General features: G+C 39.8%; 1 protein-coding gene across 1 annotated transcript in view; it reads right to left on the reverse strand.

The window, feature by feature from the left end:
* Nucleotides 1-14,947: 14,947 nt before the first annotated feature.
* RPF2 (ribosome production factor 2 homolog) overlaps nucleotides 14,948-18,991 on the reverse strand; it is a 34,856-nt gene continuing 30,812 nt past the window's right edge. The window contains exons 9-10 of the mRNA XM_027057085.2: nucleotides 17,008-17,152; nucleotides 14,948-16,238 (exon numbers count right to left, since the gene is read on the reverse strand). Coding sequence (XP_026912886.1) covers nucleotides 16,059-16,238; nucleotides 17,008-17,152 — 325 coding nt within the window. The 3' untranslated portion in view covers nucleotides 14,948-16,058. The remainder of the gene's footprint in view (nucleotides 16,239-17,007; nucleotides 17,153-18,991) is intronic.

The raw sequence follows: 18,991 nt of genomic DNA on the forward strand, positions 1-18,991 counted from the left end.
AAATTTTTCGTACTTCAAAGGATATCATCAAGAAACTGAAAAGACAACTCATAGAATATGAGAAAATATTTGCAAGTCATATATCTCATAAAGGACTTGTGTATCTAGGATATATTTTTAAAAACTTTACAACTCAGTAAAAAAAGACAAATAACCCAATTTAAAGTGTATAAAATAAAAAGCATCCAAAAAACCCCCACACAATAGACATTTCTCTAAGGAAGATATACAAATAGCCAATATGTGCATGAAAAGATGCTTAACATCACTGGTCATCAGGGAAATGCTAATCGGAACAACAATGAAAAGCAAATCTGCCTGAAAACAGCATATGACAACCTGTTATTTACTGACAAAGAAGTATCCCTTTTAGTTGGCAGATGAAATAAAAGGCATCCAGAAAACACACAATGAAACAGCATTTCACATCTGTTAGGATGGCTATAACAAAAAAGTAAGACAACAAGTGTTGGTGAGAAGGTGGGAAATTGAAACCCTGGTACATTGCTGGTGAGAATGTAAAATAAAATAGTACAATGGCTGTGGCAATAGTGTGGAGATGTCTCAAAAAGTTAAACAGAGAATTAACCACACGATCAAGGATTCATTTGTCCCACTCCTAGTTATATACTCAGAAGAATTAAAAACAGGTATTCAAACAAATACACGTACATGAGTATTCATAGCCACGTTGTTCCCAATAGCTGAGTGGTGAAAACAATTCAAATGTTCATCAACAGATGAATAGATAAATAAAATGGGGTAAATCCATACAATGGAATATTATTTGGCAATAAACATTAATGAAGTGCTGATACATTGCACAGAATGGATGAACTTCAAAAACATTATGCTAGGGCCCCTGTGCAAGGATGGCATACAAATTCATGAAGCATTCCATATTTTTACAAAACTAAGTTCAAGGGGTGCCTGGGGGACTCAGTCAGTTGAACATCCAACTTCAGCCCAGGTTATGATCTCACAGTTCGTGGGTTCAAGCCCCTCAGTGGGCTCTGTGCTGACAGCTCAGAGCCTGGAGCCTGCTTTGGATTCTTATCTCACTCTCTCTCTGCGTCTTCCCTGCTTTCACTCTGTCTCTATCTCTCAAACCTAAATAAATGTTAAAAAAAAAAAAATTAAAGAAAAAACAACTAAGTTAAAAATGGATGGAAGACCTAAATGTAAGACAGAAAATGATCAAAATCCTAAGGAAAACACAGGCAGCAACCTCTTTGACCTCAGCCGCAGCAACTTCTTACTAGACTTGTCTCAGGAGGCAAAGGAAATAAAAGCAAAAATGAACTACGAGACCTCATCAAGATAAAAATCATCTGCACAGTGAAGGAAACAACAAATCTAAAAGGCAACCGATGGAATGGGAGAAGACATCTGCAAATGACATATCAGATAATGGGTTAGTATCCAAAATCTATAAAGAACTTACTAAACTCAACACCCAAAAGACAAATAATCCAATGATGAAATGGGCAGAAGACCTGAATAGACACTTTTCCAAAGAAGACATCCAGATGGCTAACAGACACATGAAAAGATGCTCAACATCACTCATCAAAAGAGAAATACAAATCAAAAGAGAAATACAAATCAAAAGACAATGAGATACCACCTCACACCTGTCAGAATGACTAAAATTAACAACACAGGAAACAACAGATGTTGGCAAGGATGCGGATAAAGGGGAACCGCACTGCACTGTCAGTGGGAATGCAACTGGTGCAGCCACTCTGGAAAACAGTATGGAGTTTCCTCAAAAAATTAAAACTAGAACTACCCTATGATCCAGCAATTGCACTACCAGGTATTTATCCAAAGGATACAAAAATGCTGATTTGAAGGGGCACAGGCACCCCAATGTTTATAGCAGCACTATCAACAATAGCCAAATTATGGAAAGAGCCCAAATGTCCATTGACTGATGAATGAATAAAGAAAATGTGTGGGGTGTGTGTGTGTGTGTGTGTGTGTGTAATGGAATACTACTCAGCAATCAAAAAGTATGAAATCTTGCGGTGCCTGGGTGGCTCAGTTGCTTAAGTGTCCAACTTCAGCTCAGGTCATGATCTCACAGCTCATGAGTTAGAGCCCTGCGTCAGGCTCAGTGCTGACAGTGCAGAGCCTCGAGCCTGCTTCGAATTCTGTGTCCCCCTCTCTCTCTGCCCCTCCCCTCCTCATGCTCTGTCTCTCAAAAATAAATAAACATTAAAAAATTTTTTTGAAAAAAGTATGAATTCCTGCCATTTGTAACAACGTGGATGGAACTAGAGTGCATTATGCTAAGCGAAATAAGTCAGGCAGAGAAAGACAAATATGTTATTTCACTCATGTGGAATTTAAGAACCACAACAGATAAACATATGGGAAGGGAAGGAAAAATAAGATAAAATCAAAGAAGGAGGCAAACCATTAGAGACTCTTAAATACAGAGAATGGACTGGAGTTTGCTGGAAGGGAGAGGGGTGGGGGGATGGGTGAGGTGAGTGGTGGGTATTAGGAAGGGCACTTGTTGGGATGAGCACTGGGTGTTGTGTGTAAGTGATGAATCACTGGGTTCTACTCCTGGAACCAACACTACACTGTATGTTGACCAACTTGAATTTAAATTAAAAACAAACAAACGAACATGCTAAGTGAAAGAGGCAGTCACAAAGGATCACATTGTATCACTCTGTTATATGAAATATCAGCTTAGGCAAATTCACAGAGAGCAAATTGATTAGTAGTTGTCTTGAACTGGCGAAGGATAAACCGAAGGATGGTGGCTCAGGGGAGGTGCTTTCTTTTGGGATAATAAAAACGTTATAAAATTGATTGTAGTTATAGTTACACAACTCTGTGAATATTCTAAAAGCCATTGAATGATACATTTTAAATGTGTGAATTGTATGGTATATGAGTTAGATCTCAATAAAGCTACTTAAAAAATTAACAGTAATACTTAAAAAAAGCAAACTACTTCCTTGGGGGAAATGCTAATACTATTCCTGGTACTGAGGTCAAAGAGATGTTTCTTCTACAGATGTTTATAAAGAGGATCCTGTGAAATGTAGTAAGACAGTCCCATGGATATCCTTCAATAAATGCAGCAACAACTGAAATGAAGATATTCATAGAATACTCTTTAACACAGGTTAGGGCACCAAAGTAAATGCAACCCACCTCTGGCTTCATCAAAGAATGCACTCTGGACTCTAGGGAAATGGACAGACTGCACATCTTACAGAACTTCCGTAACTGTTTCTCTCAGCCTATTTCTTTTTCTTTCCTCCTCCTATTTACAAATATAAAGCATGTTTGTTGAGGGAAGGAAATGAAAATGACCCATAATCTCATCACCTAGAAATGATCACTGTTAGCATTCGGATCCTTGAAGTTGGAGATAAGTAGTATTGGAAAAAAGTTGTTGAGGGGTGCCTGGGTGGCTCAGTCGGTTAAGCATCCGACTTCGGCTCAGGCCATGATATTGTGGTTCACGAGTTCAAGCCCCACATCCAGCTCTGTGCTGACAGCTCAGAGCCTAGAGCCTGTTTCAGATTCTATATCTCCCTCTCTCTGCCTTTCCCCTGCTCATGCTCTGTCTCTCTTTCAAAAATAAATAAACATTAAAAGAAAAATTACAGAAAAAAGTTGTTGAAAGGAAACCCACTTAAAACAAGAATCAATATTACATAGTGAATAGTGTTAGGAGTAGGGAGGAGAAGGTTTGATTTGGATTCTATCTGGAAAAATTACACTAAAATTTATGAAAATGTATACAATTTATATTGTTTTTGCAAGTGTGAGTGAATCAAACTTTTAAGAAATGTGTGATTTTATGACTATATTTGTTTAATAGCCTGGTTGGATAGACTTCATTTCATTGTTTGACCTTTGCAGTACAATTCCATAAACAATGTTGTTTTTACAAATATATTTGAGAATTATGTCCATTTTCCAAGGGCCTGGCTTATCTTTGCTAAATACAGAGTGACAGTGAATTCAAGATTACACTCACTGGTATATCCATACAATGGAATATTATTCAGCCATAAAGAGGAGTAAAGTATTGGGGCACGTGGGTGGCTCAGTCAGTTAGGTGCCCGACTCTTGATTTCAGCTCAGGTCTTTTTTTTTTAATGTTTTATTTTTTTAATGTGTATTTATTTTTGAGAGAGAGAGAGACAGACAGACAGAACATGAGCAGGGGAGGGGCAGAGAGAGAGAGGGAGACACCAAACCTGAAGCAGGTTCCAGGCTCTGAGCTGTTAGCACAGAGCCCGATGCGGGACTCAAACTCACAAACCCGCAAGATCGTGACCTAAGCTGAAGTCAGACATTTAACTGATCGAGCCACCCATGCCACCCTAATGTTTTTTCATTTATTTTCAGGGAGAGAGAAAGCCGAAGTGGGGGAGGGACAGAGACAGAGAGAGAAAGAAGCCTAGAGAAAATGCCAAGCAGGCTCTGTGCTGTCAGCACATGAACCATGAGATCATGACCTGAGCCAAAACCAAGAGTCAGACATTTAACTGACTGATCCACCCAAGCAGCCCTCGGCTCAGGTCTTGATCTCACGGTGGTGAGTTCAACCCCCAACGCTGGGTTCTGTGCAGGCTGTGAAACCTACTTGGGAAAAAAAAAAAAAAAGGAAAAAAAAGGAGTAAAGTACTGACACATGCTACAACATGGATGAACCTTGAAAACATTATGCTAAGTGAAAGACCAAACACCAAAGACCACATACTGTATCACTCCACATATGTGAAATTTCCCAAATAAGCAAATCCATAGAGACAGGAGTAGATTAGTCCAAGAAATAGAGAATGAGCAGTGACTGTTGATGAGTACGGGATTTCTTCTTGGGTAATTCAATTGTTCTGGAACCAGATGGTGGTGATAGTTTCACAACTCTGTGAATATACTAAAACCATCAAATTGTATACCTTGAAAGGGTGAATTTTATGGTATATGAATGACATCTCAATAAAGATTATACTCCCTGATAAGTTCATGGAGAACAGCCATTCTCTGCCACTAGTAAATGATCTTTCTGTACAAATTGAGGACCCTGAGGATGACCAGGGCTAGAAAGTAGCCCTTATCACATTCTCTGGAGGTGACAAGGAGCCACAGACCATAGCTTGAGGAGCCCCGCTTGGGGAGTTGTATCTTACTCCTATCCATTATGCACCCCTCCCATCCAGAGAAACTACCAATAAGTTTCTCTGGCAAAAGACTCTAAATATACTGTTCTTTTATATAAGAAATTGATAATTAATGATCTACTTCATTGAATTAAAATTCCACAAAGTAATATAGTCCTAAAATTATGCCTGCACTCTTTCCTGACGATTCCAGAAGCATATAGGCAAGGACTGAAGGAGATCACGGAAGAATGAAAGCAGCGGTTTCTTGACAGGGCTATTTTCCCCTTTTCCTTCTCTCTCTCTCCTCCTCTTCCATTTCCTCCTCCTCCTCTCCCTTCTTCTGTTCCTTTATTGTTCTTAAGTTTGCACAATAATAATTATATAACTTTGTCCTCTAATACATTTTCCAATTATATAATTACATCTTTTGTCTGGGTTAAAACCTCGGTAGATATCATTAGAAATCATTATTTTTACTTTTATTTATTTTTTTGAAAGTTTATTTACTTATTTTGAGAATGAGAGAGAGTGAGGGAGGGGCAGAGAGACAGGGAGAGAGAGTCCCAAACAGGCTTCTCAATGTCAACACAGAGCCCCACACAGGGCTCAACTTTGAACTGTGAGATCATGACCTGAGCCAAAATCAAGAGTTGGATGCTCAACCGACTGAACCACCCAGGTACAACACTTTTTAATGGACAGATATATTATTACTTTTAATGGACAGATATAGGGACACCTGGGTGGCTCACTCAGTTAAGTGTCTGACTTTGGCTCAGGTCATGAACTTGCGGTTTGCGAGTTTGAGCCCCATGTTGGGCTCTGTGCTGACAGCTCAGAGCCTGGAGTCTGCTTTGGATTCTGTGTTGCCTTCTCTCTCTGCCCCTCCCCAACTTGTGCTCTGCCTCTCTCCATCTCTCAAAAATAAATCAACGTTAAAAAAGTTAAAAATAAATGGACAGATGTAGTTAAATGCTAAAGAATCCCCCTCATGTTTATTATTAACATGTGCTCACACTTCCTATACACCAACCACAGAAGATGTCATTTGACTGAAGGAAGACAACACATCCTTCCTTTCCCAGGCTTTCAGGGCACACTTGAATGTTTTCTAACGGTCTATTGTTAAACACAGACTTAGTAAGAAAAAGAAATATTTCTTCTATCAGTGGCCTTACGAAGTAGTGCAAATTACTGCAGTTGGTTTATAAGCTAGATTTCTATTTGCTCTATAATTCACGTTGAGGGACCAAAGTCACAAGTTTAGTTTCAGGTCCTTCTAGTCATAGTTGTTATTCACATTAGTAGGAAATGTGGTTTTTAAAAAAGAAAAAAAACTGAGGCGCCTGGATGGCTTAGTTGGTTAAGTGTCCGACTTCAGCTCAGGTTATGATCTCGTGGTCAGTGAGTTTGAGCCCCACATCGGGCTCTGTGCAGACAGCTCAGAGCCTGGAGCCTGCTTTGGATTCTGTGTCTCCCTCTTTGTCCACCCCTTCCCCACTTATGCTCTGTCTCTCTCAGTCTCTCAAAAATGAATAAACTTCAAAAAATTTTTAAAAAATAAAACAGAAAAAAGAGAGAAAGCAAAACCTCAATAGCAACAAAAAAGAACTTAGAACTTGGTCATTTTCCTATCCCTGCATGTCCCACTATTAAAAGGTTGGACTAAACCAAAACTTGTCTTCATCTAACTTCCAAACTCGGAGGTCATATTTATGACTCTGACATTTCCCAGAACAAGTGTAATCCCTTTTCTTCCTGATTACTTTTCAGGTACCTGGAGATAACTATTACACCCCTAATTCATCCATCTTTCATTTCACAAACACTTTGCACCAGCAGTTCCCAGTTCCTGGAATGCGCACCCCCAAATCTCCATACACTGCTTCCTTCTCAACTCAGAACTCAGTTCAATTCCTGTGTCACCTTTACAGAGAGATCTTTCCTTGTCATTCTAGTTAAAGTAGACCCTTCTTAGTCACTCTTCACCTATTTTGCATTATTGTCCTTTTATCACTTACCATTTTCTAAACTTATCCTGTTTGTTCATGTGTTTTACTGCCTCCTTCCCTCAACTAGAATGTGAGTTTCATGGCATCTGGGAGCTTCTCTGTCATTCACTCAGTTTCTAATGGAACTGTATGTGCAAAATAACCCAACCATTCCACTCCTAGGTATTTAACCAAAAGAAATGAAAACATCTATCAACAGAAATTTGTAACATTTGTGTTCATAGCAGCTTTTTTCATAATAGCCCCAAACTGGAAACCCACATGTTCCCAAACAGATGAACGAGAAGCAAATCAGGTGGTACATCCATACAAGGGAATGCTACTCAACAATGAACTACTGATAGATGCAGCAAGATGTGTGAACCTCAAAATCTTCATGCTGAGTTAAAGAAGCCAGTCACAGGAGATGTCCTTTTCTATTCCATTTACTATATGCAATTCTAGAAAATCTTCATTAATCTGTAGTGACAGGAAGCAGATCAGTGATTGCCTGGCCTTGGGATAAAGGGATAATGGACTACAAAGAAGGGTGAAAAATCTTTCTGGGGTAATGAAAATGTTCCCATCTTTAACATGCCAGTGCTTTCGTGGATATATACAAACATCAAAACTCACCAAATTATATACTTTAAATGGATGCACTTTATTATACAGGGGTGCCTGGGTGGCTCAGTTGGTTGAGTGTCTGACTCCTGGTTTCAGCTCAGGTCATGATCTCATGGTTCATGGGTTCAAGTCCTGCATCAGGCCCTGCACTGACAGCATGGAACCTGCTTGGAATTCTCTCTCTCTCCCTCTCTGCCCCTCAAAATAAAATTAAAAAAATAAATGGATGTACCCTTTTATACATAAATTATATTCCAACTAAGCTGATAAAAACAAATTTTGTTCAGTGAATGCCTTTTTCCCCTGGGAAATTATTTCGGCCTCATCTGGCAAGGTTTGGAGATTCTCACTGCCCTCATCATCATCTTCTGAACACACTCCAGGTAGCTCAAGTTCCTCCAAAGGTGGTCCCCAGAACTGGAACCAATACCAATACCAAGATGTGGCTTGGGCAAATTAGAGACACTGGGTCTCTGTTACCTCTACCTTTTTACTATATATTCATATCAGCCAGTGCTATTTTCAGACTTGCTTTTCTATCTCATGTATACTACTTCAGTCAGCCTGAATGTTCTACTTCTGTCAATGCAACTTACATTTTTGTGGAACTTTCTGGAAGTCTACTTAACACTGATGACTGACAAGGGGTTTGTTTCCTGGGTTGTTTCTCAACTATAGAACCACATCTCCCTTATGTTTTTTCTTTTTTTTTTTTTCATTTTTTTAACGTTTATTTATTTTTGAGACAGAGAGAGACAGAGCATGAATGGGGGGAGGGTCAGAGAGAGAGGGAGGCACAGAATCTGAAACAGGCTCCAGGCTCTGAGCGGTCAGCACAGAGCCCGATGCGAGGCTCGAACTCATGGGCCACGAGATCACGACCTGAGCCGAAGTCGGACGCTTAACCGACTGAGCCACCCAGGCGCCCCTCATTTATTTTTTTTTAACTTAAGTAATCTTTATGCCCAACATGGGATTGGAACTCATGACCCCAAGATCAGGAGTTGATGGGGACCTTGGATGGCTCAGTCAGTTAAGCATCCAACTTCCACTCAGATCATGATCTCGCAGTTCATGAGTTCTGGCCCCACATCAGTTGGGCTCTGCACTTAGGATTCTTTCTCTCTTTGCCCCTCCCTTGCTGGAACAGGCCCTCTCTCTCTCAAAAACAAATAAATAAAACATTTTTAAAAGTTAAAAAAAAAGTTGCATGCTCTACCAACCAAGCCAGCCAGGCACCCCTATCCTAACTATATTTATATTTTCCCCCCTTGGTATGGAATTTCTCACTTATCTTACTAAATTTCTCCTTTTGGCTTCAGTCAAAATATATTTTTTAGCCAATATATTTTCTAGCCCAACATACGTTACAATTATGTCATCTAATATTCTCCTTGCTTTATGTCATCCACAAATTTAGTAAGTGTGTCACTTTGTCATCATTCAAGTGGAAAGTAAAACTGTTTAGGAGACAAAGGCCAAGGACAGAGCCCTGTGGCTTGCCAATAAAGATTTCCTTTGCAGATGCTACAGATTTATTCATCATTGATCAATATTTTTTATGTGCAGTAGCCCTTCAAATTGCTATGAAGCAGCCTAAATGTGTTAGTTATATCACATTTCACCATTTGATTCACAAGAATACTTGGAGAAATTTAAATGTTTTGTTGAGGATCCACTAGACTAGAAATTAGAAGACAGCTTTCTCTTTGGTAATTAGAAAAATGACTTGGTTTTTCTTTTTTATAATTAGGGAAAAAAATCAAACCTGTATTTTAAGAAAAATGCTTTTTAACTTCTAACTATATATAATGAAGGTAGCTGCAAAATAATCATACTTGGTAAATGTGGAGTGAATGATTACTCCCCTATCTACCATGCAAGGTCAGTTGACCCTTGAACATCACAGTTCTGAACTGCTCGGGTCCACTTATGCATGGCTTTTTTTTTTTTTTAACGTTTATTCATCTTTGAGAGACAGAAAGAGACAGAGCATGAGCAGGGAAGGGGTAGAGAGAGGGAGACACATAATCTGAAGCAGGCTCCTGGCTCCCAGCTGTCAGCACAGAGCTTGACGCGGGGCTCAAACTCACAAACTATGAGATCATGACCTGAGCCAAAGTCGGACGCTCAACCAACTGAGCCACCCAGGCGCCCCACACATGGATTTTTTTTTTTATAAACACAGGACAGTGTTATAAATGTATTTTCTCTTATGATTTTCTTAATAATGTTTTCTTTTTCCCACTTTATTATAAGAACATGGCATTTAATACATATAACATACAAAATATGTGTTAATTGACTGTTACCAGTAAGCCTTCTGGTCAACAGTAGCTACCAGTAGGTAAGGTTTGGGGAGCTCAAATGTTAGACATGGATTTCTTACTGCACAGGAGGGGGATTCCCCTAACCCCTGTGTTGTTCAAGAGTCAACTCTTTTCCAAAAATAAAGGGGATTGGGCCCCAGGGTGGCTCAGTCGGTTGAGCTTCTGACTTCAGCTCAGGTCATAATCTTGCATTTGGTGACTTTGAGCCCCACGTTGGACTCGTTGCTGTCAGTGCAGATCCCACTTCAAGATCCTGTCTCCCTCTCTCTGCCCCTCCCCTGCTTGCACTCTCAAAAATAAACATTTTTAAAAAACGTTGGGGGGAACGGTTGACACTCTTAGTCCCCACGGAACCCAGCCTGGCTCCCAGCATTGACTATCTCCATTTCTGCATAAGAGCTCACAAGCCACCTACATGATTCTTTCCCAAATGTTACCAAGGCCAGTTCTAGAAGATAACTACCTCTACCCACCGCCACAACTCCCCACAATTCCTCTGAGATTAACTGATTGTCCCTGTCTGGGATTGAGATTCCAAATCATTTCAATCAGCCAAGAGCTTTCCATACCATGCTTAACCCCCCTTGATGTCACAAGGATTACTCTCTGGAACTCTGCCTCTCAACCATGATGGCTTTACTCCTCTCATATTCAAGCATGGAAATAACGTAAGAATTCTGTCAGCTAGTATCATACCACCTGCCTTATTAGGCACGTAAAAATTCTTTCATACTACCACCACAACAAAACAAAACCTCATTTGTTTCCTTTGTATTTCTGGGGAAAATGCTGGGAACTAACCACTCCAACATTACTCTTAGAAAACCATACTACTAAATGGTGCTGCCCATCATTTTATGCTCTCTTTAATTGGATCCTTGTCCTTTTCATTTTTTAAAGTTTATTTATTTTGGGAGCAAGAGAGAGAACGAGCAGGGAAGGGGCAGAGAGAGGAGAGTGAGAATACCAAGCAGGCTCTCCCAACATAGGGCTCAAACTCACAAACCATGATGTTGTGACCTGAACAGAAATCAAGAGTCAGACGCTTGACTGAGGCACCCAGGCACCCCAGATTCCTGACCTTTTAAATCTCAGCTGAGCTCTCAGCATCAGGAGTCAGTTTCTTTTAATGCCACAACTTTCCCCAAACCCCACACTGCACTGCCTCCCTCCCATGTATTCCAGTCAGAATTTCTTTTAAGGAGCTCCCCTGCCGTTTGTGCTTTATTGATTTTTCAAGATTCCATCTAATCCTTCCCTAAGGTCCCCTTATATGGAGAAAGGTGCTGGGGGTAAAACTCAAAACACATTTGTGACCTGGGCTAGCTTTAAGTGATGAGCTAAATGGATGGAAATGGGGCCTAATGGGGACAATGAATTCTCATGCTCTTTCCTCCAGGGTCATAAACCTGAAAGCTGCCTCTGAGAGGCTGAACCAGACATGCTGTCACAGGTCGTCATCTAAAGTGAGGTCTGTTAGGTCCCCTTGCCATCTGCTCTGTCAGAGGACTCTGGGGAACTAGCTAAGGGACTGAGGTAGTAAATTCCTCAAGTTGATGAATGTGAATCTTCCAATCTATTTCAAATGCACCTACTAGTTTGCACTTTGCTTCCAAGAACCCCTGCGCTCACTTCCAGCATTCTGAGATGGACAGAGGGGTTACCTGAACAAGGCCTGGCTTCAAGCCCCTTACCCTGATCAGGCACCCAAACGTGGTGCCTTTGCAGCTGAGTGGGAGGGTGTGCCTCCCAGAGCCAACACCCGCCACTCTGCTTCTTGCTGAGCCCTCAGAACCCTGGCTTTCAGTTTGAAGGAAGAACCAATCCAACCCCAGTAAAGTTCAGGGGCTTTCATCTTTGCTTGGCAAAAATGCTAACTGCTGAGTTCTACAAGCTTTGTCATTTCCCCATGATCTGCCATCTTTCATACAAGCCCCAACCCTGCTCAGCAGGACCTTGTGGTGCCAGCCATTTCTCCCGTATTTGGAACACATTTTCTGATGCCCTAGAGTGGGTGTGAAGGTGGAGGTGGGGGGGAAATGGATTTGGGGAGGGAGGAGGGAAAGTTGTTTAAAAGAACAAAAATAGACTTAAAATGCATGTTATCTAAAAAGAAAGGCTTACCTTATATATTCCCCTTATTTTAAAAATCTTTCCCAAAGAGCTTTCAAATGGAAAAAGTGCAAACAGCTCCAATTCAACCTAAGCACAGTTAAATCCTAACATGGGCCACTCTGGGTGATACAGGAAACATAGTGACAGTTTTGCTATTTTTAAACTTGAACTCAAGTTGTTGGTTTAAGGGAAAAACAATACACATTTAAAAGCAAGTTGACTTTGTCACAGCTAGTATAAACTTCAAGCCAGTGAGCCCATTTTACCTCCTGGTCCATAGTAACTTATCTCAATTAATGTGTAGAATATTATTCATATATATTTCATTATATACATAATGAAATTGTGTAAAACATTATTCAATTGTGTAGAAGATATGGTAGGATATATTTGCCTTTAATGCGGCTTGGGGATATTTTGACCATGTTGACGATCTATTAAAAATACTGTTGATATAATGAAGACCCTGTATATTTATTTGCAGGCACTGAATTTTATGATGGACAAAGCACCAATAACTGAAATTCAGTTTATAATTATTTTTAGGAGTTTTTAATGTTTATTTTTCAGAGAGACAGCAAGCAGGGGAGGGGCAGAGGGAGAGACACGCGCGCAATCCAAAGCAGGCACAATCCAAAGCAGGCTCCATCCAGGCTCTGAGCCTTCAGCACAGAGCCTGACACAGAGCTCGATCCATGAACCACATGATCGTGACCTGAGCCTAAGTCTGACATTCAACTGAACGAGCCACCCAGGTGCCCCTGAAATTCGGTTTAAAAACAAGCCTTTCCTTGGTCAAATGTTAGGAATAGTTTTAACTTCTTCCATTATAAATAAAGCTTTTCTCCCGGCCCCACCTGGGGGTTGGGGGACATGAAATTGCTAACAGTATAAACGAAAGGAAAGAGAGATCAGAAGAAGCTAGGTAATCAGATAACTGAAAACTGACTTGGGGTGAATTCTTTTCTTCCTTTCCTGAGTAATAACATCTCTACTTTGGATTATGTTCAATACCAAGAAAACAAATAGTAGCATTTAGGTTATAAAAAGGAACCAAATTTCATGAAATTATATATAACTTGGTATCAGTATTAACAACCTAGAAAAAAGAAAAATTTGGTATTAAAAAAAAAATTCTTCATCTACCAAAATCCAAAGTGTTAAGTAAAACTTGGTTAAGTAAAAACGAAGTAAGACAGGCAGTTTACCACCTCTCCAATTTATGTATGCTGTGTCCTAAGTTCAAGGACAAGTGGAAATTAAAACGTATTTTCCACAGAAATGGTGATATAAATGGTGGATCAAGGGTTCCAGATGGCTCAACAACTACGACAAAGATTCCTTTAAAAAAAAAAAAAAGAGAGAGAGAGAGAAAGAGAAAAAAAGGCTTCCAACTACATTTCAGTAATACTATATACTTCTCTTACTGAACAGGATGCAAACACTTACTAGACACTCTATAATCTGAGATAAAAATTACATAAGAGAGGCACCTGGATGGCTAAGTCATTAAGCATTCAACTCTGGCTCAGGCCATGATCTTGCGGTCCATGGGTCCAAGCCCTGCATTGGGCTCCGTGCTGACAGCTCAGAGCCTGGAGCCTGCTTCATATTCTGTGACTCCCCCTCTCTCTCTGTCCTTCCCCTGCTCACGCTCTCTCTCAAAAATAAAACATTAAAAAAAAAAAATTACATAGGAGACAAAAGAATGCATTACCAAATCTCAAAAATTTTTAAAACACTCCAAGATAATGACCCACATACCAAAAATGTGGCCATCTGTACATTAAAATCAGTTGAATTGCTGGGATAGAGGTCAACGTATGACAAGATCCTTCCTGTAGGTGGCTAATGTGACCCATTGCTTTGCTGCATCACTATTTCCCAAAGTGTTAGCTGGAAGTCTGGGGTCAGGCACTGGGGAAGAACTCTGCATTCACTATTTCTGATGCCCCTTTCATGACTCCCCTTCTCCCCACCTATTATCCATTTACTTATAGATGGCTGGATATGAATTATTTTAACTTTTTCTCCCCATTCAGACATAAAATATAAAACGTAAACATCTGCTTCAGATGTTTGGTCTTTGGTTAAATGTATAATCAAGCAATAAGTGTAAATGAATAATAACAGCTCCTTTCTTATGAGAGGTATTAGCCATCTGGAAAGGGAAGGGGAGAGGGAAGGCCAAGGAATAGGTTTACAAGGGAAAATATATGGAAGGTAAAACCGAGGCTCTAGCTTTGGCTTAGTATCAGCAAACTCCCATAAATGTACACACAGGCCCCTGACATGGAATCAAAAACAAAACATTTCCACTTCCTAGAACAATCATAGTTTATAGAGGTTTGTGTTTTTACAACATGGTAGGTTTGCACTTGCATGAAGGAGCTTCTTTACCAGGAACCTAAATTCGACATTTAAGGAAAACAAGTATGCAACACTAGGAGGAAGTGGACAGTTTCTTCCCATTTCCTAGGCACAAGGCCCATCTTGAAGAAAATTTCAAAACAAGCTGTTTGGCTTTTGCTTATTCCCACTTGCTGTGCAAACACCCAGGGCCTTTATGTGACCTTTAGCTACCCAGGGCTACTCAGTACCTAAAGTGCCCTCTGTCTCAAAACTTACCCATTCTCTCCTCTCTCACTTCTAGCCCTACTAACACTGCCTTTCTTTCACAGGAGTGGGGATAGGGCTTAGTGGCAGAATCTCTTCAGATAACCAATAGTACAACCTAAAATTAGTATTATACTGTATGTATGTGAATGAACTGGAATTTAAATAAAAACTTGAAACAAAAAAACCCAATAGTATGGTAATATGTCAATGATCAGGTACCGGACATGCTCTTAGAGAAATGTTTTAAGACGCAAAGTTAAAAATCTCAAATGAATCTCAAACAGGCAAAATAAAGTAACAGAAAGGTAAAAAAACAAAAGTCAGACTATAGGTCTGTGCTGGAAGATGGGGTTAACTTTCCAGGTAGTTCATACTGAGCGTGTATACAGTTCCTTTGGGCCAATTCTACTTTCCATGGCTTCCTCCCTTTATTGAAAGCTTAATCCAGAAATTCTTTAAAATACCAATCATTGTTCTGGAGATCCCTCCTCACCTACCAATCCAATGAGACAGGAGACTTTCCAGGAGGGGGGGGTGGGTAGAGGGCAAAGGGAATACCATAACATTGAAAGAAAATGGCCCACCAGGATAAGTCTCAAGTAAGAGGCTTGGGATGCTTGGGTGGCTAGGTTGGTTGCACATCTGATTCTTATTTCAGTTTGGGTCGTGATCTCGCAGTTCATGGGTTTGAGCACCACATGGGATTCTGTGTTGGCAGTGCAGGGCCTGCTTGGGATTGTTCTTCCCGCCCTTTATGCCCCTCCCCCACGCACATGCTTTCTATCTCCCTCTCAAAAATAAACGAACATTAAAAAAAATATTTAAAAGGGGGCAGCTGGGTGGCTCAGTTGGTTGAGCATCTGACTCTTGATTTCGGCTCAGGTCATGATCTCACGGTTTGTGGGTTCGAGCCCTGCATCAGGCTCTGCACTGACAGTGCACAGCCTGCTTGGAATTCTCTCTCTCTTCCTCTCTCTCTCTGCCCCTCCTCCACTTGTGCTCTTTCAAAATAAATTTTAAAAAATTTTAAAAATATATATATCAAAAGAGGCTTACTTTCAACCTAATTCATAATATTTTTAAGTTTAGGTAAATTTATATATAGTTTAGGTAAATTACCATGTTATAAAAATATACAATAAAATCTTGTAAGAAACTCTGAAATGACTGATGCTTGATAACTCTATTAGGTAAACAGACTACAATAACACTGCAGTTATTGGCTAGTTCCATCAATTTTTTTTAATTCTCTTTGATTTTTTCTCCTGGTCTTCTGTTATCCTTTCTGCAGGTCGCTTCTTCAACCCCTTCATTTTCCTGGTTTGTAGTTTGCTTAGGTCTTGCTTCTGCATATGAATCCTTCCATAAGTTGTGCCAAAAGTGTCATGGGAGACATTTTTCTTCTTCTTTGGCTATGAAACAAGAATATACATATATATATACATATATATATAGGTAATGGTCTCTACTACCATAAACTGGTAAAAATCTAGTGTACAACAAAGGTCTTACTAACAATTTCCATTCGTGAGCTCCTACTCAATGATATAGTCTATAAGCCTACAGACTTTTCTTCCCAAACTTAAGTACATACAAATCACTTAAGGATCTTGTTAAAATGCATATTATAATTCAAAAGGCCTAGGGACCTGAGACTCAGCATTTCTAACAACTCCCAGGTAAACTGTCAGACAACATTTGAAAAGCAATACTATAGACTACACTAACCATTGTCATCCAGTGAGAGAATTTCCTGTGTTTAGCTTAAGGAATTGTGACTATCTAGTCAATCTTTATTGGCATTCCAGAGAAGCCATTTCTACTTGTTTTTCAAAACCATTCAAAAGTCAAACACATTTTAAACAATATGAGTTACACATCCTGTGCTCTAAATCCTCCATCTCTACAACGCCCCACACAATTCTTTCTTGCTGAAAACTGGCAGTCTTGGCTACCAGAAAGCTCTCAGCCATAGTTGATGCATGGTTTCTACAGCTCTTTTATTATCCTTTATGGTTGGCTTATGTGCTTCTTCCTCCTTTTCTTTGTTCTGAGAGTCTAATTTTATCTATTTTATCGATCTCTTTCTGTATGTTCTTTAATGTACTATGCTGCTAATCTTTTTTGGAAAGAAGAGTGGAATATACAAATAAATATGGCACCAATCTGCAAGTTATAAACCTTGAGGGCTTTTGGCATTTTCATAGATAATCTGTAAAGATCATCTGACGCCAGATGTGTCCTCCTCAGAACCAGATCCAATGAGGGCCCCATCTCTTCCAATTCAATCCTTGGTGTTTTACAACCAGACTTCTTCAACAGCAACCTTTGTGAAATAGAAAAAAAAAAAAAAAAAGAAAGAAAGAAAGAAAAATGTTGCTTTGACTTTGATGGAATCCTTATCCCCTCAAATATTTTTGTTCAAGAGAACTACAGTTCCATAAAATGACACCATCTTTAGGAGGCTAAACTTCTTTTTTAAAATGTTTTTATTTATTTTTAAGACAGAGAGAGACAGAGCATGAGCAGGGGAGGGGCAGAGAGAGAGGGAGACACAGAATCGGAAGCAAGCTCCAGGGTCTGAACTGTCAGCACAGAGCTTGATGCGGGGCTCGAACCCACGGAGTGTGAGACCATGACCTGAGCCAAAGTCAGATGCCCAACCAACTGAGACACTCAGGTGCCTCTAGGAGCCTAAACTTCTTAAATGCTTTACACATTTAGGCCAAGTATATTCTCTGGCTTGCTGGTTTTTAAAAATCAAACACAAAAGTATACAATACTGTTGAGAAACAGCAAGTGAGACAGACAACTGTTTTAAGAAATGGAATCCTTTGATTTGACTTCTTCATCTTACTTACAGATTTACATAATTATAAAAACATTTTCAGTTGGCCCTTTGAAATGTTATGCTTACATGATTAACAATTCTTATTTCTTTAATGTTTATTTTTGAGACAGAGAGAGAGACAGGGCATGAGCGGGGGAGAGGCTGAGAGACATGGAGACACAGAATCCAAAGCAGGCTCCAGGCTCTGAGCTGTCAGCACACAGCCTGATGTGGGGCTCGAACCCACAAACTGTGAGATCATGATCTGAGCTAAAGTCAGATGCTCAACCGAATGAGCCACCCAGGTGCCCCAACAATTCTTATTTCTTTAAAGATCCATTCAGAATCCACTTTTGTCCATAGTACAGACATTTACTGATCTCCATAGACTGGAATGAATTTTAAAAGCTTAATATAACAAAACCACAACTTTCTAGATAACATATGTCCAAACAGCTATGGATGTGGAAACAGATGAGGAATGTGGAAACCAGAGGAAGGGAGACTAACAAATTCTTTTTGTGAGTCACAGAACAGTCAAGAACAGCTCAAAGATCCGGTGATTATTTGAGCTGACTCAATTTGTTATAGTGGCGAGATCTCCACATGGACTATAAGAATTGAATGAAAACAATATTTATAAAAGGTCAAACTTTTCACACCAAAGGTGGAATGAGAGGGAGACAACAAATGACATGAGAGAAGAGAAAGAACGTAAGAGTAGAGCACAGTAAGGAATACCCAAGAGCAAGAAAACACCAGGAAGCAGAAGTGAATGTGCATAATAAGCTCATTAACAGCCCTTTGGGCCCTAAACGCGTCACATGCAGACAGTCCACCCATGGGAGGTACATCCACTAGCTGCAAGAAGAGTCATAATGATAGATATGCTGTATCAGATAGTTATTTATACCCAATTGAACAAGACAAAAAGAAAAAACGAACACCAGCCTAGGATATGTCAAAAGCAGAAGTGTTAAAAAAAAAAAAAGCTCCAATAACAGTACAAGGTAACATGAATATTTTATGGGACTTGAAGGGAGCAAGCAGAGAGAAAAAAGCCAAAACAGGAGCCTTCAGGCCACTCTCTGCATACTGGTTCCAGTAGAAGACAATTGAGAGAATGCCTGCCTCAGGCCCACTGTGGGGAAAATACTTTTAGAAACTAAATGGTGATATCAGGGCATCTTCTATAAAAGCTAATTCAAAGCATATGGTGGCAGTGACCATTTGACTCAGTTCTAACACACATACTTCTGCTTTTGCATCCATACTTTCAGTACCTCCAATAAAGGATATTTAAAGCTAAACTCCCATCAAAATATCTTGATTAAT

Source organism: Acinonyx jubatus, chromosome B2 (assembly GCF_027475565.1).
Source record: "Acinonyx jubatus isolate Ajub_Pintada_27869175 chromosome B2, VMU_Ajub_asm_v1.0, whole genome shotgun sequence".
NCBI lineage: Eukaryota > Metazoa > Chordata > Mammalia > Carnivora > Felidae > Acinonyx > Acinonyx jubatus.